Below are 22,477 nucleotides of genomic sequence, written 5' to 3'. Positions count from 1 at the left end.
AATCGAAATTTTAAATTGAATCAACAGAGCGTTGGTCTGTGCGCACCGTGTATACACCTCACGTATGCTCTCTTCTGAGACTTCTAAACGTTCTAGTATAGACATTTCACCATCATTGTCGATCGATGGCATCAATTCATATGTCGTCCTCTAAACATGACAGGGATTGCATGGATGCTGTGCCACATTCGACAGTCTCGACTAGACAGGCTGGTGACCAGTCCGTCTGTGAGGCAAGCCGTCGCAGAATAGTCTGCTTTGCGAATAGGTTATTCAATCCATTTCATTTATTCGGTTCGCTATTCCTCTGAAATTGCCCCTCGATGGTTTTCGCTTAGTCGGAAACCAGAGAACTTCATATACTTATCCCCTAACATCATGATGATTAGCTTTCCAAAGCACTTCAAGCTCACGATATCTCAGAAAAGAGCAGTCTTGAAAAGTACCGAGCGAGATCGCCTTTGAACCATAGAATGCCAGCGACGCTACGCAGAACTTCTTCGTTGCTAGCTATATGAATATCAGAAATCATCATGATACAACGTTGGCCATGCAGTAAAAATACAGTACAATAGCCTCATCATCTTGTAGCTGTCAATCGCCTTGCAAAAGTTCCGCCGCACGATCTTGTTCGCGGCGCGACTTTGGCGGTTTCACCACCAAGTCTGCTTGTTGCCTGCAAACTCAGATTAGAGTGCGAGCTGCACATCTTCCATATACACTCACAGACGCATCCGCAACAGTAGCTTGCGGTTGGTGCTTTGTATCTCAGCAGCGGTCTTTATGGCACGCGCAAATAATTCGGCCCTATGATCTACTTTCCTCGCTTTCAGGATCTGTATTGTTAATAGTGTCAGCGTTATCCTCGCCATAGTTATGCCAACAAGTCTCACTGGCCTTGTTCTGACTGTCAACTCGGCCTTGAATCTGGCCGCTTTGAATGAGCGCGACTACCTCCTTCTCAACCTCGTCGACGGTCCAGCCGAATGCCGCGCTCATTCTGTCGAGGCGAATGGTCTGGAATGGCTGGAAGTAAAGCACGACTGCGACATTACGAATGAGGTTCGTCAGATCATATACATGTGAGTATATATGAATGTCCACGTAATGACGCGTCTGGTGCAAGAAAGACAGCTCAGAGTTATATATTTTGATATATACAAAACATACCGAGTACCGTTCAAGAAGCTCCAGGACGTTTTTGAAATCACTTGAGAGATATGACTGGGTTAAGTCTCGAACATACGGTTCTTGCTCAATGTACGCAGAGAAAATAGCGTTTCCTGTAAGTTGAGACTTGATGGCAGATCGCGACATGCTGGCAAGAGCGCATAGTGTTCCATACACCGCAAAGTCACCAGGAGCGACAAGCTAAAAGAGTATAAGCAAAGTCTGGCTGGATAGAGAATATCGCCTACCTTGCCAATCCAATCGCCAAGAGAATCTGGAGGACCGATCTTCAGAAAAAGTTGAGCGGCTTTTTCGTAGTTGGCTTGTCCTAAATGGAACAAAGCCATCGCGAAATCCAACTTGGATTGTACCTGGTCACGCTCCGCTGACCTTTTAGGTGGAGGTGCAGCGGAACCCGCAGTTGAGTTGGATGCTGCTGCTGCGTTTGCCGTATCAAGTGCACCCTCCGCCTTGAAAACGTAGGAAGATATGTGTGAGTAATTACGTTGTTCAATCACAAGCTATAGGAGGAATGAATGACCCAAAAATAATATCAATGAACTAAAATCTACCTCTAGCACAGAAAGACACATGTCAAGAACGTGCTGGCTTGTTGAGCAGAACTCCCTTGATTTCGTATAATGTTTGAGTGCTTGAGTATAGTCTCCAGTGGCACGGTAGAAGTCACCGAGATCTCTGTGGCCCATCTGATGGAGAGATGATATTCAGAGTCTCTGAAGAAACTAAGATGCTGGTCGTACCCTTATGCTCTCTTTAATCATGTTGTTAGAATACGTCTTCAATTCGACCTCTAGCTTCGTTCTCTCCGCTTGATTCTTCTTCGTAATCTCTTCGCACCACACCGTGTTTACTGGACACAGCTCGCTAGTCGGAGGGAGCTGCACCTCTGGGAGGTCCGCCACAGCATCATATGCATTCATCACGGTCTGATAAAGGGTTGGATCGCGAAGCTCCTCGATCTGCGCGAACGCCAGCTTCAATGCCTGTGGTGCCAGAGTCGGACATGTTGAGATAATGTGCACAAGCCTGTCAAGCGCAGTACGACCTTAGAGAGTCGGAAACCTCGATCTAAGCTAGTGCATCAAGAGGGGTGTTTGATATCATACCAGAATATCCCGAGATGTATGCATCCAGATCGAAAGGATGAGCATCGTCTACTGGTCGGATTCGTCTTCTCTGTGCTGCGGGAGGTTGCAGTATGGAGACTTCGTTCTCAATATAATCAATTTCCATCCGTAGACACTTGGATATGAAACGAAGTGGTCGAGTCCCAATTGCACGTTCCGTTATAGTGAAATAATTCAGCCAGTGACGTATGCATGTGTTATTCAACACACGCGGGCCCTTGGCACAGTTGGTAGCGCGTACGCTTCGCAAATCGGGAATGCGTAAGGTCGTGGGTTCAACTCCCACAGTGTCCATTTTTTTGGTACCTAGCTTGATCGACGATTGAAGCCATGACGCGCTATTGAACCAGCCAAGTTTATGTACAACAACGACATTCTTATGCTAATTAATGTGGTGTTTCGATATTTCAAAGATTCAGCAGTCCAAGTGTTGTCATCAATGGAGAAAAACTCGAAGGTGCTCAGAGGCAAACATCCATGCGTCTTTTTGCTGAAGCCAGGAACTCCATACGCACCCATCCATCTCTGCGAGTCGTGACACGCGCTGGCCACTAACTTTGATGTGACCGATGCGTTGAACCAATGGATTGTTGTGATTGGTGCTGAATCATTTGCCACATCGTAGAAACATGCACGTCTAGTGGGAAGAGCCGCGCCACATAGCTAGGGGAAATGAGCCCTGTCACAGAACTTCAGAATCTCACCAAACTTACTGCAAAAGTTACGGGTGCCGTATCATGAGCTGATGTACAACATGTGCTGGACACAGGTGCGTCCCGTGAGACTTGAAGCTCAAAGTTCGGTAACATAGGAAAGAGTAATACTAGCTACTCAAATCTTTTCCAGGCGTGCTTCTCAAACTCTTTCAGCTTCGCTCGCCTAGTTGGGCTACAGGGCAAAGGACGTCAAAAACTGCGCTGAAACACATCACGAATACTCACAGGACGGGTACGCGAGGCTCAATGAGGGCTCTTTGCTGCATGCTACGGAAGCGATCACGGAATAAGTTGCCCTCGGGCTGACAGGAGGCTATCAGCGATGTCGATTAAAATTGGTGCAGTCGACACACCTTCAGCGTTCGTAGGTTTTCACTCAGATCCTCTCCAATCTGAACCTCGATTTCATTTTCAGGAACTTTATATTTCCCTAGCCGTTGGCCAGCCAAGCCCTTTCTGAGCTTCATCTTCAGTGCCAGCTGCCTTGCCAATCGTGCTTGATTTTGTTGTTGGCTAACTTTCTCCGCGGTTGAACGGAAAGATTTAGCCATTGTGATCGTGGCAAGCATTTTTTTTCTTGCTGCCTTTTCTGCCAGTGCTTGTTTCTAGTGCAAGGTCAGCGACGATGGTAAAAAAGCGATGAAAGGCTTACCTCCTCGCGGAATCGCACCGCCTTTGCTCGTTGCTGCTTAGTTTTACGTGCCGATGGCTTCTTGGGTACAACCGCATCGTGCTGTGTGACTGGTTCACCATCGTCTGCGGGTATCTCATCTAAAGTCATTCCAAGTGGAAGGCCTTCCGTGACATTGGTAGCAATTGCGCGTGCATCAGCGACCTTGCGTCGGACTTCTGCCAATCGATCCGCTTCATCTTGTCTACGTCGCTCTACCTTGCATGCCTCCATGATAAGCTCATTGTGTGCCGCGGTAGGAGGATTGTATGATGATCCTTGATGTGGCTCCAACACAGCAGGAATTTCTATGACATCGCGAGGATGAGATAACTCCGGGCGCTATGACTATCATCAGCAAATTGCTGGTAGCAAGGAAGAAAAGTCTTGCCTTGATCTTAGGTTTTGTTGTATGTTCTAATCCATCAGCCATTTCTTCCACCTCCTCGGCTGCCCATGGATCATAAGAACCGCTATGTTTCACAGCAGCGCTGACATCGATTACAGCACTCCCTGCACCAAACTCTGTGTGGTCCATAACTGCATTGAATGGACCCTTTCTAGGCCGCTTTGCAATGCGAAGAAGGCGCTCCTTGTCAGCCCTACTGACTTTTGATCGTGATGGTATAGAGTCTTTTGTCGGACGAGAAAACACGGCAGGAATGGCAGATCGTTGGGAAAGTATTTTCGTGGAAGTCAACTCGGCCTTAGAGTACCGCGGTAACGACTTGCGAACTGAACACTTTTATATTTTTTACCTAGATATATCTTGCAAAAACTTACCTTTATCGTCTCCTTTGGTGTCCACAACAAACAATTGATTGTCTGTCTGTTTTTGTAGCGTGGAGCTGTCACGAGTCGATACATGCGATTAGATGGTAGACATATGCAAGACACAAATTTTTCACACCCGATGACTCGCTCCTCTGAACGCAGACTCTCTAGACCTTGTTCCACAGGCTGTATGTCAATATTTTTCCGCCATGCCTTCTTGCCTTTACGGCTCGATTGAGCAAGTTGGGAGGGTGCTCCGACACCAGACGCAGAGTGTTTTTGAATTGAAGATTTTGAAGTCGAAGAGACCTTGCTGGTTTTTGTCGGGGCCATTGGGTAGTGGCGGCCTCCTTGCCTGTTGTCTTAGTGAGTCGTCTACAAACTCAAACGACCTATGGTCACGCGTACGCCGACATTGTCACGGTGTCACATTCAGCTGTGAACTCGCTAGTCTGACTTCAATTTATATATATCAGCAGTTTGATATACATGTCTGCCAACAACAATTCGTATTCGTTCGCAGTTTCGGTGAGACTATGTATCTGTCTTGGTTCTCCCTACGCTAAGCCTGGTTCTTTACGTAAACATTGTATGTTGGGTAGTCAGCATCCGTAGTAGATACTTTGCAGTTTGATCCTTGTGATGCTTTGCCAAGCGCCAGTGCCCCAACTCATTCCACCACTGGTGGCCCCCGCGAGCTCGAATTCCTAGACTCATCTACTGCCACCGGGCGCTCGACGGGTACGCGTATATTGAGTTCCATGTCGTTGGGATTACGAGGCGATGTGGGCCTGAACTCTGTATTTATGGGGCTTCTTAAGCTTCTAGAGCCTCGGGAGTAATTCTTAGACTCGAACTGTGAGCGGAGGCCGGACATCACGCTTCTCTGCATATTGAGCGTGCTCTGACGCGCGACGATCACTTTCTCTATGTGTTGGGCATTTGGCTGTGTCATTTCTGCGAGTGTGTATAAGCAGGATGGCAGTCAAGCTCTAGGATGTTGCGCACCCCGTATACTAATGAGAATCCGTTGGCTCATGATCCAGGTCACAGTATAACCTATTGATGCCCTGATGATGCATTCTGAGCAGTCTGATCTTCTTGGCGCCAGACGATGCGAAACTTACCCTGCCGACTAATGATGGAAGCGAGTGGATACAATAGAGCTAAGTTTTGGCGTATCCATAATTCAGCCTACGTACCTGAGTCTCGAGATTGGTCGTATGATAAAAGATGAGGTTCAATACGTTCGACACTGAAGGAGTGTTAAGAGGGTACTCGTCACAAGCAGAGCACACTTGCCGGACAACACGAGAAAATATCCAATGCCGTCATAAATCAGACTAATTATGATGAGCGACGCGCATCGGTTCTGTCAGTCACAAGGTACTTACACCCGTATCAACCGTTCGACTCTAACAGCAATGATTTAGCAACCCTAAAGACGTGAAAGAAAAGGCGCACCTGCTACTGAGAGGATTATAACGCAGAAGATACATGGTAGATACCGTCACCATCACGATGTCATACAACATCACAGGGAAGTAGAAGAACCAGGTTGACAGTACTCTGGCAGAATTTACTGAAGTACAGCTATGGTTCATGGAGATCTGGACAGAACACTGTGGTAAAGGAATCACTCACTTTCCCTGTGCAAAAAAAAACGTTATTTGTATGAGATCTCGTTGTAAGAAACACTGACATACTAAATCAAGGACGGCAGCTTTTTGTTCTAAAGGTCAATAGCAAAATCAAGATCAAAACATTGACCAGAGCTTACGGGTCCTGTGAAATAGATCAACGAACCACTCCGCCTAAAGTGAATGTGAGACAGGGTTTCATGTCTGTGTAGTAAAGAGCTCACCGAAATTGAGAAGAGGTATAGCAGCAATAATGCAATTCCTATCCGCCTATCTCTTCTTGCAATATTGAATGTTCTACGCGGTATTTTAAATCTGCAGCTGCAACCCACGAACAATTCGACGGGACACACCTCACACCTAGAATGACCTGTGATATCATAGTTTGTACGACTACAACATGGTCACTAGAGTCCTGGTGCGTGAATACCAATACGACACACCTTTGAAGATAGGCGCAACAAGATAGTATTTTTGACAGGTTTGTTGGGTAAAGGTAGTGGAGAAGAACCCGTAATTGCTGACTACTATAGTCACGATACTGACATAGCTGCATCAAATGTGAGCAAAGAAATCGCATAACGGGATGTGGACACAAAGTACCGTATGAGAATGAATAAAACGCAGGCAAGACTGATGTGATTGGGCTTGTCAACGGTGGTATGTGAATGGTTTCGTACACACACCTTAAATGAAAAAATGACGATTCGCTTTGGTAAAAACGCCATTCTGCGGGGAGTGTAAGAATATAACTGAGCATAATCAGCATATTGCGACGACTACGAGGCCATGACGAAGAAATCAAAGACTTGCTCATAAAACCCGATAGACATGCATGCTATTCGCAGATATTTCTCCACGATCACACTTTCCATAAGCAAACGCTGCTCTATTCAATGGATAAAATGCACGTTTATTGGCAACGTGTCAGATAAATATGTCCTTGATAGAGATAGAGGTGAGGGGTGAGATAAAAAATGCTAGCGGCTGCAAATAGGGATCTATGACTCACCTGGACGTCGCGCTTTCGACACAGAAAGGAAACAACTTGGAAGCAACCGTGATAATGAGAAGGAGGAATGGAACAAGGCAACGCTTTTGTTTTACCAAGACCGCACTCTGAGAACAATTGAAAGTGCTCGCGTAGGCAACAGGGTAAGCTTGCCCAGACTCGTCCAAGCACAAGCCATATTTGAGATTGAGCTGGCTTGAGCTGGCAAATGCAATTGCGAGGGGCCAGCGAGGTACTCCGTTTAAGCCTAACTTTGCTGATATGGCATCTGTTCAATGAGCTGGCGACTCGGAGGTACTTAAGGATGAATCATAACGACTTTGGAACCCAGGTTGGCGAACGTTGCCGGAGGCTCCAATGGGTTCTGTCCTGATCCCGTCCTGGGTCTGCCCAGAAGCGCAAATTTTGTCCAAATTCTGATAAATAAAGACCTTTTGTAGAGGCGTTTTTGTTAGAGTATTTAGCTAGAAATCCATAGCGCAGCTCAGCTGGAAACATAGAAATATGAAAATTCAACCCCCTTCTATAACTGTGTCCAATTCGCTCTAGTTGTTTATCCAAGATTTGCTTGAGCTTTCTTATCAATTTGGGCTGTGAACGGTAGTGAAAATTAGAGCTGTTTTATACACTGTGGCATGTCTGATGAAACGGAGGACTGATGAACAGGTAGCAGCATCCCCAATCGATGAGATACTTACCTTTGGACGGGACCCGATGTGCAGTGTGCCGCACCTCTACTATGATTACCCATCCTTGTAACACAAGGAAATTGTATGCGTGGCTTATTTGCAATTTGCCCATAATAGGGGAGCTCACACCTGGCAGCTTGCGCGCTTGCGGTCACCTAGTCATTTGCAGAACGCTATACTGGAGCAAAAAAAAATTAATCTGCGATCCAGGACGATACATATCCAATTGTAAGGGACGAAAGCAACTTGCCTACAACAGGGCAGCTCACACCTGAGGCCAGAGAGCTTGCGCGCTTAAGCGCTTACAGTTTATGCAATGCAAATACAGTGTCAGTCACCAAGGGACGGCAACTACTCCAGGCTCCCTATATCGCTGTAAACAAACCAAAACACGTTACGTCTTATGATCAAGCTAACTCGGACACCATTTGCCTTGGCAGGCTTTCAATATTCAATATCCAATCCTCATTGTCTTTGTGAACCACGCCGCTGTGGATGGAGTAAAGACTCTAGAAGACAAGAAACGAACCATTTGCCTTGGCAAGCTTTCAATATTAAATCATCATTGTCTTTGGTGAACTACGCCGCTGTGGATGGAGTAAAGACTCTAGAAGACGTGAGTAAGCGAGAAGGAGAAGATGGTGGGTGCACGGCAAGGTGGGAAGTGCACATTTGGCGTTCTGGATTAATGTGATTCTTTATGAGCTTATACAGGGTACGTGGCATTAGCTCGTCATGTCGGCTTAGCATCTTCCTTACGCATCGTCCGCCTATCTTCGTTTTTTTTTACTTGTACAACACCACAAGCTTACTGGTGATCAATCTCTCAATGCGTATTCCGGATAGCCACAACACCTGTCGTCCTGTATCGCCCATGAAATTCTTATGTTCATGGCCTGCCATTCTGTCAAGCATTTCAGGGCGTACATATAACACACCTCAAATAAGGTAATTCATACTACAGCACCTCTGAGCCTATCTGTACCAATTTTCACTGAGCATCAGGTTTCAGGACACCGACTCAGGCCCAGCTGTCACTGTCATGCTGCAAGTACTATACAGGGCCTCATTGTACACTGCGGCGCTGCTTTGAGACGACACCCACTAGTAAGATACAAATAGTGAACAGGATGCATACGATGTACCCATTCCACAATGCGCTTACTAGTATTTTTCTGCATCTTCCTCTACATCATTGGAGGGATCCAAGCTGCACCTACAACAAACACAACAAATACTACCACCAGCGACAGTGTTAAAGTCCCATCATTCACGACCAGAACCTTGTGGACCATCATCTCCAGCTCTGTTCTCACTCTTTTTGCATGTATATACAGTGCCATCCACCCTAATATCCCGAGTCCGAAGGACAGTGGTTCCTTTCTTATCATACGGCGACAACTTGGCATGATGATAATGGCACTCATAGCTCCTGAAATGATTGTTACATGGGCTATGCGCCAGTCGTTTAGCGCTCATCAAGTTACAAGACAGTTCAAAGAATCAGGGTATCCCAATGTTGGTCCGGAGTCTGAAGGTGAGTTGTGCTTTTGGAAACTCTGCATTTCACAACTCACTATACATGTCCTCAGAAATGAATTTTGTTGAAGCACCTGCAACTGAAAATCGCTTCACTCGCTTACTTCTCCGCTTGCCTTTCGTTCGCCTCTTGATCCTGTGTGTTAACGCTATATTATCTGTGCTGTTGTCTCTCTGGCATTTCATTTGTGCTCCCTTGAGGTGGGTCACAAGCTGGATTGAATTAAAGCAATTCGAGTCCGACTCGGAAGGTAAGCCCCATTCATGCTCACCTGGTCACTAAACGTTGACTCATGCGTATCCTTAGACTATACATGGACCCAGACGCATAGCTTCTTTGCGCTGATGGGTGGTTTCATGCTTTATGTGGACGGAGAACCCTACCTTACACTACGTCCTGAATACATTCTCAAACTGATACGTGACGAGTGTATCGACGTCCCTACCATAACAGCAAACCAGATCCATGACAAGAGCAAAGGCAATGCGATATCAAAAGCATTGGTCATGCTTCAGGTGGCCTGGTTTGTTATGCAGCTCATCACCCGCGTCGTCTGTCACCTCGAAACCACTCAGCTCGAAGTGGGGACACTCGCTTTTGCGGTCCTCAGTTTCCTAACTTATGCTATGTGGTGGGACAAGCCTCTCAATGTGCGATGTCCACATCCAGTGTACTGGAAGTCAACTGTGTCAAGGCCAGAGGATCACATCGAGTATGTATGCGCCTCAACAGTTCTACCGCTGCTGATTATGTTTGCCTTAGTTTCAGTTACCGAGATGAATTTGCTCGCCTTCGGTACTTGCCTCAATTCTTCCGCCCCATTCTAGAACTGATAGGCTGGGTTGACATCCCAACGTCTCGAAAGCTTCGAGTTCCAACATTTGATGGCAGCACCACTATTGAAGATTCGAACAAAAAGGTTCTTCGGCTTGCTGCCGTGCTTATGGCAACCATATTTGGCGGCATTCATTGTATGGCTTGGTTTTTCGCCTTCCCCACACACCAGGAACAGGTGCTATGGCAAATAAGTTTTTTTTTTTTTTTTTTGGTGGAACGATGTTGTTAAGTGGCAGCAGACCAAGTCAGCCCCAAATAACACGTTATTTGTACGGGGATTGCACCCATAAGACGATGAAAATATAATACCAAGGGGAAATGCTTTATGCACGCCAGGCCTGACAGTGTGGGACTCCGTGATTCGCGGAGGTCGAAACTACCTGCTGCGACCCGGAGGAAGCCGATTCACGATACCCACTAAAACCCCTTCTTTCCGGATCCAATTATCCGGTAGATTGTCTTCGTCCTTGAGGACTCCGCTCCACGTTCGGAGGACTAAATTTTCTCTCAATGCTGACTTCCCATATTTTGAGGTGTTTGTAAGTAGTTTATCGAATTTTAAACGTTTGTTAATTGTCGTTATCCAGCGATTATGTATTTCCTTATCTGAGTGGAATTTTTCTTCTGCATTATCGAACTTAATGACGCGTTCGCATCTTAGCTTCCAGATCATGTGGGCTGATTCAGTTATCAATATAGTGAACAGTCTAGACTTTCCCTCAAGCCGTTTTCCTTTACTGTCAGTGAAGTGCGCTAGGTTACTTCCTAGGATTGTACCGTATCTGACGTCCGGCCAGTCTTTTTCCCGTTTTTTCCAGAGTTTCTCTGCTAGTTTCCATATAATTTTCCTTGCTGGTGAGTTCTCGCATTCGGTAAGGATATGTTCCATGGATTCAACTTCTCTGCAAAGGTTGCATGTACCTCTCTGTTCGAAGTTTGGGATGTTCTGCCAGAACTCTCCCAAGCGGTATGCCCCGTGAAGGTTCTTCCAGAGGAATCCTCGGATGCTTTTCGGTAAGTCTTTATCTCTTATTGATCTCCAGATTTGCGCTTCTGTGGGTGTGCCTAGGCTGATTTCTCTTGTTGCATGGTGGGTTATTGCCAGTGCTATCCTTGTCTGTCGGCGTTTGCGGTGTTGCGAGTTAGCCTTGCGTATACCTTTGTAAAACAGTCATTGCGAGCCTTGTGACATAATGATGCCGGAGGTTTCGAAATGGGGATCTATTGACAATGGTATGTTGCATGTTCTTATTCCATTCTCGTTTTGTCGGATGAGACTTTTGATGTTTGCCTCGTCTTGTTTATTCAGGTTTTTACCCCAGGCTTTGATGGACGTTGCGGCACATCTCTCACGAAGCTCCGCAATTACCGCTTTGATTAGTTGGGAGTTTGGTGTTTGTATCCATCCTGACTTTTCTAGTCTCGGTAGGTTGATTGTCATGTCTTTAATCAATTTAGGTGTGTTGATCAATAACTCCAGTTTGCGATGTTTAGGAGTTGATTTGGCAGCTTCGAGGATTGCGGCCCATTCTCCTGCCTTAGGCGAAGCTAAGTTATCAGGTGTTTTGAAAGTCATGTTTCGGGCGTCGTCTTTCCCATACCAAAGTGTGCCGATAGCCACTATATCCCCGTCGTTGGATACTTTGTGGGTGCCCCCTATGGCTATTATGGTGCTCTCGTTAATTTCATTGTCTCGTTGTAGATTCGCTTGGTGTGCTGGTTCCTCGCATCGTGTTGTGTTGGAGAAGGCTCTGAAGCCGTCCTCTATTGATGTCAATTTCGGGAGTGCGGGGTCAAATAGTATGTCACCATTTTCTTTTATGGCCTTAGCGTTTGCTAGATGCTGTTCGGGTAGGAGGTCTGGCACTAATTTTCGTACCTCGGTTGATGGGTTCCACTTAGGGAGGATGCAGTGCAAGATGTCTATGGCGGTTTTTCAGCATCTGTATGGTTTGTTGCAATTGTATTGCGTTCGTTCCTTATTACATCTATCGCATTCACACTCTTTTTTGTTCAGGTGCCCTTGTGGCATTGGGCTTGTTATCACTTCGATGTCGCCAACTGTACGTACATTATGTTTATCTCTCAGGCAGTTGGCGTAATAATAGTTATTCAGTTTATTCAGGTTTTGGTTTGCGCCAATATGGAACCATATAGGTAGTTGTCGTGCTACCTGGGGTGGGATTATGCACGCGTCCCACTTTACGTGGTAGGTCTTAGCTGCTTTGATGATTCGTTGAAGTGAGGGGGGTAGCTTCCTTGTCAGTGGCTTCCAAGATTGTAGGAATAAGTTGATCTTTACTGTTGGGTGGACTGTTGGAGCCGGTTTAATGTATTTTGCGATTAGGGTGTTCGCGAAGAAAGCCCAAGGGGGTCTTTCTTGTTCTGGTTTCAGAAGGCCTTTGAGCCACATCAGTTCGATAGCATCGTTCCTGTGAGTTAGGTGCATCATATTCTTTCCTCCTTCATCTATTGGTGCGCATAGGATGTCAAGGCTGACTTGGGATTTACCTTCGTTGTCCCAGATGAAGTTCCTCGCTCGGTTAGTGAGTGTTTTTTCAATTTCCTTCGGCATGCCTTGCGCCACTGTCAAGTATTGGGTCATGCCCCCAATGGTGCGTTGTATTATGATTTTTCGGCCTTCTACTGTCGGGTGACATTTCTCCCATCGTTTCAGGCTCGCATCTATTTTCTCCAGTGTTGGGGACCAGATATCGTGTTCGTTTGTGCTGTTCCCGACCCATGCACCCAAGATTCTGGTTGCTGTCCCGTCTTTTGTTATGTTTACATCTTCTGGTATTGGGATGCTGTGTTCGTTCAGTTTCCTAGTTTCGAGGAGGTTCTGGCGGTATTCCTTTGTACCGATTGGTATGATTTCTGTTTTAGATTTGTTAAATTTCGCTCCTGATGCATTGCACCATCTGGTTAGGATATTATTTAGGGTTTCGAAGTTGTCCTTGTTTGTCAAGTAGACTGTTGTATCGTCGGCAAACATTGTGACTACTATCCTGTAGGTCATTCCGGGTGCTTTGAATCCTTGGAGGTCTGATTGGCGAAGCATCTCTGCTAGTGGTTCGATCGCCAGATCGAAAAGAAGGCATGATAGTGGGTCCCCTTGTCTTACGCCTCGGGTTATTTTGAATTTACTGCTTAATTCCCCATTGATCATAACCGCTGTTTCAGCGTTTTCATACAGGGATTTTACCGTGTCAATGAATTGGGATGGGAAGTTGAACTTTTCGAGTACTCTCCATAGGTATGAGTGCACTATCTTGTCGTATGCCTTTTCTTGATCTAACGCAACGATGGTGCCCTCTTTTTCTTCCGCCTCCGCGTAGTTGATTATCATTTGTGTTAATCTTATCTGGTCAGTGATGCTTCTCCCGGGCACAAAACCAGCTTGGTTCTCGTGGATTACCGAAGGTGCGGTACGGGCTAGCTTCAGGGCTAATGCCTTTGTGAAGATCTTATAATCACTGTTGAGCAGGGTGATGGGGCGGTAGTTCGCTATGTCTCGTTTGTCTTTTTTCTTGTACAGTGGGCACATCCAGCCTTCGGAGAAATGGGTCTCCTCTGCGACTCCGAATGTTTCTATGTCGTTGTATACCTGTGTGATACATTTGGTGAGGTTGAAGTTCTCAGATTCCGTGTCGTCACTCTGATTTGTCGGATCGGACACTTCTTTCAGCCATTTCCAGAACTCGTATGGTAGGCCATCGATTCCCATTGCTTTGCTGTTAGGTAGCAGCTTAAGTACCTCGTCAATGTTTTCTTCTGTTAGTGTAGCCTGCATTATGAGCTTATCTTCATCCGACAGGTGTCTATTAATTTTGTCGAGGACCTCTTCTGTGGCATTTGCTACATCCTGTCTGGACGCGAGATTATCTCTCTGAAGATTATCGTGGTAGTCCCTGGCAATCTTCGCCATTCGGTCAGATCTTGTTTCATATGTTGGGTTGTCTGGTGTGGAGTTTAATGTTTTAAGCTCGACAATGGTGTCTCGGGGTTTCTGTTCTTTCCCGACTTTGGACCATATCTTGCTGGTGGGAGATTCGCACTCAATTCTCATTTTCACTGCGAGGTTATCGCGTCGGTTCTCATGTCGTTTCTTTTCTAGGCCATTTATTTGTTCTTGTAATTCTAATCCGACGAGACAGTGTTCTTCTTCTGGGATGCTCTGGTCGTTTAAGCATGCTTTAAGGTCAGATTTAAGGCTTTTTATGCGGTTTTGAATCTTAGGGATCGAAGTTCTGGCTTTGTCTCTGCAGAATTTTATCGCTGTGTCTTTGAAGTTTTTGAAGATGGTTTGCGGGTTATGGGTGGTTGATCTGTTAGAGAGCAAGTTCTCGATGTCGAGTTGCATGGTGCATCCCATGTCTATGATTCGGTCTTTGACGTCTTTGTCCTTCAGGATGAAGAGGGGCAGAGTCCATCTACCTCTACCCACGAAGGGCATCCTGACAGTCTGATATTCTTGCTGAGGTAAGTTGATGGTCCAGTTGCGATTCCGGCTGGTTCTATAGTCCAATCTTTACTGAATGGCAGAATGTTTTCACTTATATAGATTCTGTCTATCCTGGATTGTCAGCCTCCTTGGGCACTTGATTGTGCAAAGGTATATGCGAGTAAGTCTGGGTTTTCTGCTCTCCATCTGTCTCTGAGGTCTAAGCTCAGTTTTAGGTGCATGAGGGCTACTGTAGCATGTTCGTTGTCCTGTTTTGGCGGCAGCCTATCGAGTGCATCTTCTACAATGTTGAAGTCTCCGAGCAAAACTGTCTGGGGTAGGGAAGCCGGTTAGATTGGTTTGGATTTCTTCCCAGAAGGCTCCGTTTTTTGATGGTTCATTTGGGGCGTACACTGCTAGGATGGTAATTTTCTCGCCTTTGGTCCATGGTAGCTGAACTAAGATGGCTCTTCCAGGGATGATTTCCTTGTGTGTAGCTTCTTGGCTGCTCGTCAAGTCTTTATTCAGTACTATCGCTACGCCTTTTGCATTCCCATGTTCAGGATCAATTGAAGATATGATTTTTAACCTCTTGTTGAACGTTTCATTAAGGCTCGTTTCGTCGACTTTGGAGAGGTGAGTTTCTTGAACTGCTAATATTCCTATCTTCTTTTCTTTCATTATTTGATTGATGTGCGTCCATTTATCTACTCCTTCGTGCCATCGTCCTCTTATGTTTAGAGAAGCTATTTTAATGGATGCTTTCGTCGTCTTTCTGGACGTTCTGTTGGTGTTATTTTGGGGGCTCGTTTGTGCATGATTCCATCTCGGATTTGGCTGGCGGCCCTGTGGGGTGTGTCTCCTTATGGAGGGGCCCTGAGTGTCAGAGTTGTTCGCATGATGCGTACTGGCATTTGCCTCGGCACATTGTGTGCTAGTCGAAGGAGTGTTATGCTCTTGTGGCTGGGGGCCATCTACATTGTCGTTGTAAGCCGCCCTGTATCCATCACCAATTCCCATATTTCCTTCATCAGGGACACGGCTGACGGATGAAGCACGGTCCCCTCTGGAATCATGGGACCATAAGCCGTTACCGTTTTCATTTACCGTGGTTGTGGGGGGGGTTAGTGTTGTAGTGCTAGTGGTTGAATTTACTAACCGGAGCCTCAACCATGCTTCCGATTAGCACAGACTGTCCACGTCTGTGAGGGGGGGATTATGTCGTAGGGGGCTTACAATTTCGTTGAGGGCGATAATTGTTGCCGTCCATGACTTCAGCCTCTCGGCACGGCACATCCCAGACCTAAAAAGGTTGCCGTTGAGTGTGTAGAGGTCCGGAGCTTTCCTATCGAAGTCGTAGTAAATTTGGGCTCCTATGGACCCTTGCATTGTGTGGTGACCTTGATGTTTGCTTCAGTCATCAAGTCCTCATGGTCCTCAGTCCAGAGATAGTCACATGCATGATTCATCAATCTGGCTTAGTTTGTTGTACATTGGTACTTTATTGTATATACATTAGGGCTATGGCACTGGGGCTTTAGTACTGGCCTCGACCTCTCTTTCCGCGGCCTCGGCCTCTGCCTACTAGTCCTCTTCCTCCCCGGTTAGGGTTACCTCTGGAATTTTGAGAGGTGTGCGCTCTGTTATCTAAGGAGACGTTAGACGTGTCATCATTAGTGCTCGTTGCGGGGCTGAACCACCCCAAAATCTTCGGGAACGGGCAGAGGCCCGTAGGGTGATCATATGACTTGCAGCCTGTGCATAGGAACTGGCGGTCCTCAGAACAGACTAGGCCAGTCCCATAATCTTCTGAAGTGAACTGGAGGTCTCGGATGAGGTTTGACCACTCAAAGTAGTCTTTGAGCGATAGGTTGGGAGGGGAGTCCACGTAAATGTTCCAGACAGTGTGAGATAAGTTGCGCGAGACCGCAATGCTGAGACTTGTGACTCGGATTGAGTCGATGGCTTTAATGGCTGCTTCGGCGTCTGGCGAGGGTATGTGTTGGTGAATGAAGTGGGATATATTGGGGTGCATGCGGATTGTTTGTTTCACTAGGGCCGCGATGCCAGAGTTACTTCCTTCGCAGTCGGGGAAGGTGAAGCACTCGAGTGTGCAGATGTATTTTGGCAGGGGCTGGTTGTAGGGTATAAAGAAACAGGTGATGTCTGGAGAGGAGCAGACACCAAGCCCTGTCAGCCTTGTGATAGCGCTTTGGGGGACGCCCGAGATGAGGAAGTTGTAAGGGGGCTGGAGGCGTTCAAACAATTCTCCCTCTGCGGATGGGGTACTGATTAGAAGGGAAGATGCCGCTGCTTCTCCAATGATAAGAGCGATGAGGTTGCGCATTTTGATGTTGGTCATCTGCGCATTCTCCTCATATTGGGCTCTAAAGGTACGTGCCCAGGCCTTGGGTCCTTCCTTCTGGGGCCACTTGTCTCGAAGCGCGAGGGCAACGTTGCGCCAGACCAATTGCCCTAACTGGGGAGTCAGGAAGCCGCCTGTCGGAGGGGCGGTCAGCCTGAGGCCGTTGTTGAGGGTTAGCACACCGTTGACTGACGGTAGAGATGTTAGATCTAGTTGTTGCACATGTAAGGTGAGCTAACCTATGTTGCCATTCGCATTTGCGGCCCCGTCTGTAAGTATTGCCATGGGTTGACTTGGGGGGGAGGTTGGGCAGTTGGTTGGGCAATGGGCTGGGGGGTGGGTTGGGGGGCAGGGTTCACTGCAAGGGTGGGTTTCTTGGTGGAGCTCAGGCCTTCCTCGTCCGATTCGGACATGTCAGAGAGATGCGGGTTTTGTCTGGCACATTTGTTGTCCCGAGAGTCTGTCATCATATGTTGTGCGGAGGCAGTTGCAGCTTTGGTCATGATGTTTAGGGGAGCAGTCGTGGTACTGCAGTGCGAGGTGTGTATGGCTTGATGTATAGTGGTTGGTTTGGTAGGGGTTTATATACAGGGGAGTCGTATTGTTTTCCTTTGTTCGTTGTGAGTGGTGAAAATAACGCAGTGACGTATGGTTTGTCTTATCTGAGTGGCGGGTGGCTTAGAAGCGAAGTATTCTTTCACCCTTTGTTGAGGTCAAGCGAGTGGCGTGCCACGTGGGTCCCAGTTGGGGGCTGGCTAGTGAGGACTGTGAGGTTGGTGCTGTCGGCACATCCGGGGTTGTTCGAGCACTTCTGGAGCGTGAATTTTGTATGTCAGGCCTGGGGCCGTCGGAGACGTGTCCAGCTGGGCATCTTAGGTGAGTGTGTGTTGAGCAGTCAACTGGGTGTGGCCGCTTTACAAACATCTGTAAACTACAAATTTCCCCACAGACATCGACATTTTTGACAGTTTCCCACAGTAACCCACAGAGGGACAGCGCTCACAGCACATTTCTCCGGGGCATCAAATTTTTTCGACAGTAACCTACAGTAACCCACAGCAGGACAGCACTCACAGCACATTTCTCCCGGGCATTGAATTTTTTTCAACAGTAACCCACAGAGAGACAGAGCTCACAGGATGTACAGCCTCACAGTGTTTGTCAATAAAATAGCTACCTCGAGCGCTAGTAGTAGTAGTACCTGAAAGTACTTAGTAAAATTAAAATTTAACAAGCGGACTGGTCGCCTTAGGATGTTGCAGCTGTTTTACAATCAATTACAATAACAGTCTGTATACTACGCTCGCCGTTGTCTTCTCCTCACCTACATGAATTGGTTCCGCGGGATCAAACATTTCGTACTAGAAGTCACACAATTCAAGCGTCGAGATGGAACAAAATTTTATGTCCATATTTACTATACTACTAGCCTAGTACCAGTACTGCTAAATACAAACTATTTGACACAATTTGAAAGAAGGGACGAGGCATCAGTCCAACTGGATCGTTAGCTGACGGCAGGATGCGAATGAGTCTATGACGAGGTTAGTTGGTAGTGTATACATAATAAGAGTACTTACCAAGAGAACCGTGTGCTGGCTGATGTGAAAGACCGTGTTTTTTGAATGTGACACGCATATGGCCTAGTCCTACATCGGCCTTGTCAAGCTTCCGCTTGGAAATGACAGACTTGTATCTTGAAAGACTGGTCATGACCTCTTGCTCTCGCACGATGCAATCAGCAAGTTTTTTCTCCGCATTAACTATATCGCGTCGGGCCCTTGCGAGATCCATGATCAGGTTGGCTTCACAGTCGTCAACGTCATTGATGGTCTGTACACACGTTAACGAGCAGTGCCTAGTAAGAGTCAGATATCAGTCACTTACCATTGACCCAATAGCATTGACCACGTCGTACAAGTCAGCGATTCCACTACTGGGAGGCTCACTAGAAGTTCGGCTCGCTTGCCACTTATTGGAGTTTTGCGGGCGCATATTTGACAATGATGGTACGTCACTAGAAATATTTAGGTGGATTGGTACGTTGGACATGGGTGTTTTGAGAATATGGCTTATTGATTCCGCAAGGGATTACTTACAGCTTTCTCGGAATCTCACGCGTCAATTGTACTACATATGACATTCCAGTGTCCTTCGTGCGGGAAAGGTGGTTTCAAGGATGATGTAGCCGTTGCTCGGCACATGAGCCAACCTCGCTCTGGCTGCAGTACATGGCTGCAGGATTTGATATGCTCGCGCTCTGAGTCTGATATGGACGATGAACCTGTGAGTACTAATACTATGGACGACGGACCACATACTATTCCCGACATCGAGACTGGTGGTTTTGGAGATTGCGATGAGATGTTTGGAGGGAGTAGTAGTGAGCGCCAGGCTTACGAAGAGAGGACACCAACTCGTAACTCAGAAGTCATCGACTCGTATCCTGACTGCGCTCGATCATATGGCAGGGGCTACACGTTCCTCGACGTATTCAATTCAGACGAGAACAGCAGGCACCGTGCAACGAACCCGTATTATCCATTCAGTGGCCAGAAAGACTGGGAAGTTGGGTCATGGCTACTTCGCTCTGGATTAAGCATGGGGAAGATAGACAGTTTTCTTTCGCTCGACATGGTGAGTAATAAATTCTTTTTGATAACATACAATTTTTGAAGGTGTCTTCTTTAGATAAAGACCCTTCCGTTGTCGTTCCATTCGGCCAAGGAGCTGCGTGGCAGAGCGGAAATGTTGCCTAGTGGCCCGCGCTGGATGTCTCAAGTAGTACCTACAGCACATCCCACGAAATCGCCCGTTGTCTTGTATTGGCATGATCCCTTAGATTGTATTTCAGGCCTTCTCAACCACCCTGCCTTTCACGATCATCTAGACTTTACGCCTCGCAGGGTGTATAGCACTGCGCAGCGGCTGTGCCGTGTATATTCAGAGTGGATGACTAGTGATGATGCGTGGAATATGCAGGTACGTATAGTTTCATCTGTGCGAGTCGTCGTACTTATCGATTTTCGGACAGTCGGCCCTACCAAGAGGTGCAACACTCCTGGGGACCATCTTATCGTCTGACAAGACGAATATATCAACCATGACGGGTGACAGAGTTGCACACCCCCTTCTGATTAGTCTTGCCAACATAGGCATGTCCACGCGACTCAAGTCGTCTTCGAATGCCTTTGTGCTTACCGCTCTACTTCCCGTCCCAAAATTCATCTACAAGAAAAAACGCATGCGAGGCGTACTTGAGGATCGCCTCATTCACGAATGCTTAGATATTGTTCTCCGTCCACTCAAGCTGGCTGCTCGCGAAGGAGTCATGCTATCGGACCCTGTTGGACACAGTCGCTACTGTTTTACACCACTTGCGAGCTACATTGTCGATACCCCGGAGGCCATGATGCTGGCTGCTGTTGGCGGGAAAACCTCCCCAGTCACTACGGCCATGTACAAACAGTTTGGAGACCCTTTCCGTCATGAGCCTCGCACACGAGCAACTACACTCTCCCAGCTGGACATTGCGCGGAGTAAAGCTGATCCCAACGACATCGAGATATTTTTTCGCGAAGCACAGAAGTTTCGTTTGAATGGCGTGAACGCACCATTCTGGATGGATTGGGTCCTCAGTGATCCATCACATTTTCTCACTCCCGAATTTCTTCACCTCATTCATCGCGAGTTCTACGACCACGACGCAAAGTGGCTTATTTGCGCAGTAGGTGATACAGAGATTGACTTTCGGTTCTCTGTGTTGCAGGCTGTCACTGGGTTCCGTCATTTTCATGGCGGGATTTCAAAACTCAAACAGGTTACAGGACGTACTCAACGCGACATTCAACGCTCGATCGTTGCAGTCAGTGCGGATGCAATTCCTAGCGCAGTGATGACTGCTGTACGAGCTCTGATGGACTTTCGATATCTCGTACAGTCACCCGTAATTGACGACATCCTACTCGCCCGAATTTCCACTGCACTTGATCATTTTCACGCTAACAAAGATGCTATTATAGAGGGTGGATTTCGTCGTGGTCAGCGTGGCGGCGTTATCGAGAACTGGTACATACCGAAGCTTGAGCTTATGCAGTCCATAGTTCCAAGCATAAGGAACACTGGAGTTCCTCTGCAATGGACAGCCGATACCACGGAGCATGCCCACATAACGGAAATCAAAAGTCCTGCTCGCTCGAGCAATAATAATAATTACGATCCCCAGATATGTCGCCATCTTGACCGTGCTGATAAATGCCGCCGCTTTGACCTCGCTATGAGTCTGCTCGACAATGTCCCAGACTCAGGGCAGCAGGATCCAGATGACGATGAGAAGGATGAGAATGTTGATTTCGACGTGGACAACGATCGCGATATCCCAGCAGACCTTCTTACGACAATGAAACACCCTGGACATTCGCGTCCAATCACAAATTACTTCGGAATTGCCAAGGTCCTCCAGCACAGGGAAGTGGGGACAGTCCCTGTGCCAGTGCGCTCGTTCGTTGTCGAACGCACAGCGTTTCACCTCACCTACGATCCTTCTATCAGAAACATATCTGTTGACGATGCTGCCATCAAGTTTGGTCTTCCTGACTTACGACCAGCTATTGCCGACTTTCTTCGTCGTGAGGCTACTCATGGGAGGGATCACATACATACTATTGGGGGGGCTAGAAGAGCTGGACCTACTGCTTCACTTCCCTTCGACAAACTTCAAGTCTGGTTTAAACTTCGGGTGCAGGACACCGATTTCCACGATGCTAGCATCATACGGCCTGCGCAGACCCTCAATTGTGCACCTCCTTCTGATCCCTGGACATGTGGCCGGTATGACACAGTCATCATTAACAATGAGGCGAGGTACTTATGGCCAGAAGATGGTCTTCGTGGTACGTTATGATCTTATGTCACGCTGAATCTCTACTTATTGTCAAGTCGCAGGTCATACGATTGGCCAAATCAGGCTTATCATGCGTGCTGTTGGAAAAAGTGGCACGAATTGGTCATGGAAGGACCACTTTCTGGTTTACGTGCATCGCTTTGACATTGTTCCTCAAAGCTCCGGTGCTGATGATCGTGAGCCAAGTACGCAGCTCCACTTGCTCAAATGAGCGAAGCGTTCGAATGGCACTTGGGTGGGCGATGTCATACCTGTGACACAGCTCAGAGCACCTGTTAACCTTGTCCCTCGCTTCGGTGCAAGTGCGGACAACCGTCTCACCCCATATAATAGCATGGAACATGCTTCTCAGTTCTGGCTCAACAGGTATTGGGATAAGAATGTATATTTTCCCCTTTCCATGTAGCTTTTGGTGTAGCTTCCGTGCGACGTTCGTGATGGTTGAGTGGTCTTATCTAGCCTATGCCAGAAGTTATTCTAGTCTGTTTTATTCTTAGATCACCGAACTGAGTACTGAGTTTTGATGGGCGCTATTATGTGGCGATAAGCTCTCGTTCTTTGTGCCATTA

At 47.1% G+C, this 22,477-nt stretch overlaps 10 protein-coding genes and 1 non-coding gene across 11 annotated transcripts; 3 read left to right on the top strand and 8 right to left on the bottom strand.

Annotated features, from left to right (window-relative positions):
- Window positions 1–198: 198 nt before the first annotated feature.
- Window positions 199–2,524, bottom strand: F5891DRAFT_1149962 (26S proteasome subunit RPN7-domain-containing protein). Its single transcript, XM_041365114.1, has 8 exons — window positions 2,298–2,524; window positions 1,932–2,236; window positions 1,743–1,877; window positions 1,419–1,691; window positions 1,171–1,371; window positions 898–1,116; window positions 727–836; window positions 199–676 (listed from the first exon to the last, which is right to left on the bottom strand). The coding sequence occupies exons 1-8, from the start codon at window positions 2,422–2,424 to the stop codon at window positions 595–597; spliced, it is 1,452 nt and encodes a 483-aa protein (XP_041222586.1). The 5' UTR covers window positions 2,425–2,524; the 3' UTR covers window positions 199–594.
- A 6-nt stretch (window positions 2,525–2,530) lies between these two features.
- On the top strand, window positions 2,531–2,612 carry F5891DRAFT_t92. The gene has a single exon. It is a non-coding gene; the product is annotated as a tRNA-Ala (tRNA).
- Window positions 2,613–2,975: 363 nt separating this feature from the next.
- F5891DRAFT_563157 (P60-like protein) lies at window positions 2,976–4,854 on the bottom strand. Its single transcript, XM_041372284.1, has 8 exons — window positions 4,615–4,854; window positions 4,488–4,552; window positions 4,096–4,439; window positions 3,687–4,046; window positions 3,388–3,639; window positions 3,260–3,336; window positions 3,032–3,206; window positions 2,976–2,981 (listed from the first exon to the last, which is right to left on the bottom strand). The coding sequence occupies exons 1-7, from the start codon at window positions 4,809–4,811 to the stop codon at window positions 3,146–3,148; spliced, it is 1,356 nt and encodes a 451-aa protein (XP_041222585.1). The 5' UTR covers window positions 4,812–4,854; the 3' UTR covers window positions 2,976–2,981; window positions 3,032–3,145.
- Window positions 4,855–5,731: 877 nt separating this feature from the next.
- F5891DRAFT_563198 (uncharacterized protein) lies at window positions 5,732–7,171 on the bottom strand. Its single transcript, XM_041372285.1, has 12 exons — window positions 7,131–7,171; window positions 6,805–7,060; window positions 6,722–6,751; window positions 6,562–6,668; window positions 6,472–6,511; window positions 6,343–6,415; window positions 6,259–6,292; window positions 6,185–6,201; window positions 6,123–6,127; window positions 5,943–6,071; window positions 5,781–5,893; window positions 5,732–5,733 (listed from the first exon to the last, which is right to left on the bottom strand). Exons 2-11 carry the CDS (start codon window positions 6,933–6,935, stop codon window positions 5,869–5,871), a joined length of 591 nt encoding a protein of 196 aa, XP_041222584.1. The 5' UTR covers window positions 6,936–7,060; window positions 7,131–7,171; the 3' UTR covers window positions 5,732–5,733; window positions 5,781–5,868.
- A 1,803-nt stretch (window positions 7,172–8,974) lies between these two features.
- On the top strand, window positions 8,975–10,806 carry F5891DRAFT_983017 (uncharacterized protein; the record flags this gene model as incomplete). Its single annotated transcript, XM_041377284.1, has 6 exons — window positions 8,975–9,356; window positions 9,412–9,496; window positions 9,560–9,609; window positions 9,666–10,071; window positions 10,122–10,330; window positions 10,784–10,806. 6 exons carry the CDS (start codon window positions 8,975–8,977, stop codon window positions 10,804–10,806), a joined length of 1,155 nt encoding a protein of 384 aa, XP_041222583.1.
- Window positions 10,807–12,132: 1,326 nt separating this feature from the next.
- Window positions 12,133–12,771, bottom strand: F5891DRAFT_957785 (uncharacterized protein; the record flags this gene model as incomplete). The annotated part of the gene is made up of 1 exon (XM_041375514.1): window positions 12,133–12,771. The coding sequence occupies one exon, from the start codon at window positions 12,769–12,771 to the stop codon at window positions 12,133–12,135; it is 639 nt and encodes a 212-aa protein (XP_041222582.1).
- A 978-nt stretch (window positions 12,772–13,749) lies between these two features.
- Window positions 13,750–14,124, bottom strand: F5891DRAFT_898799 (uncharacterized protein; the record flags this gene model as incomplete). Its single annotated transcript, XM_041373419.1, has 1 exon — window positions 13,750–14,124. A coding segment is annotated over one exon (375 nt), but the record flags the coding sequence as incomplete, so codon positions are not given.
- A 143-nt stretch (window positions 14,125–14,267) lies between these two features.
- On the bottom strand, window positions 14,268–15,321 carry F5891DRAFT_1130075 (uncharacterized protein; the record flags this gene model as incomplete). The annotated part of the gene is made up of 5 exons (XM_041364480.1): window positions 14,268–14,309; window positions 14,347–14,635; window positions 14,659–14,767; window positions 14,798–14,941; window positions 14,970–15,321. 5 exons carry the CDS (start codon window positions 15,319–15,321, stop codon window positions 14,268–14,270), a joined length of 936 nt encoding a protein of 311 aa, XP_041222580.1.
- An 856-nt stretch (window positions 15,322–16,177) lies between these two features.
- F5891DRAFT_1192417 (uncharacterized protein) lies at window positions 16,178–17,508 on the bottom strand (the record flags this gene model as incomplete). Its single annotated transcript, XM_041367602.1, has 2 exons — window positions 16,178–17,239; window positions 17,299–17,508. 2 exons carry the CDS (start codon window positions 17,506–17,508, stop codon window positions 16,178–16,180), a joined length of 1,272 nt encoding a protein of 423 aa, XP_041222579.1.
- Window positions 17,509–18,495: 987 nt separating this feature from the next.
- Window positions 18,496–19,057, bottom strand: F5891DRAFT_1192416 (uncharacterized protein; the record flags this gene model as incomplete). The annotated part of the gene is made up of 3 exons (XM_041367601.1): window positions 18,496–18,539; window positions 18,586–18,838; window positions 18,893–19,057. The coding sequence occupies 3 exons, from the start codon at window positions 19,055–19,057 to the stop codon at window positions 18,496–18,498; spliced, it is 462 nt and encodes a 153-aa protein (XP_041222578.1).
- An 84-nt stretch (window positions 19,058–19,141) lies between these two features.
- On the top strand, window positions 19,142–22,314 carry F5891DRAFT_1130074 (uncharacterized protein; the record flags this gene model as incomplete). The annotated part of the gene is made up of 7 exons (XM_041364479.1): window positions 19,142–19,388; window positions 19,434–19,642; window positions 19,697–19,987; window positions 20,040–20,361; window positions 20,512–21,897; window positions 21,950–22,093; window positions 22,121–22,314. 7 exons carry the CDS (start codon window positions 19,142–19,144, stop codon window positions 22,312–22,314), a joined length of 2,793 nt encoding a protein of 930 aa, XP_041222577.1.
- Window positions 22,315–22,477: the final 163 nt, after the last annotated feature.

The sequence above is a fragment of the Suillus fuscotomentosus genome (assembly GCF_016647785.1).
Source record: "Suillus fuscotomentosus strain FC203 chromosome Unknown F5891scaffold_50, whole genome shotgun sequence".
Taxonomy (NCBI): Eukaryota; Fungi; Basidiomycota; class Agaricomycetes; order Boletales; family Suillaceae; genus Suillus; species Suillus fuscotomentosus.
Note: the sequence above shows the minus strand (reverse complement) of the source record. Positions and strands in the feature narration are given on the sequence as shown.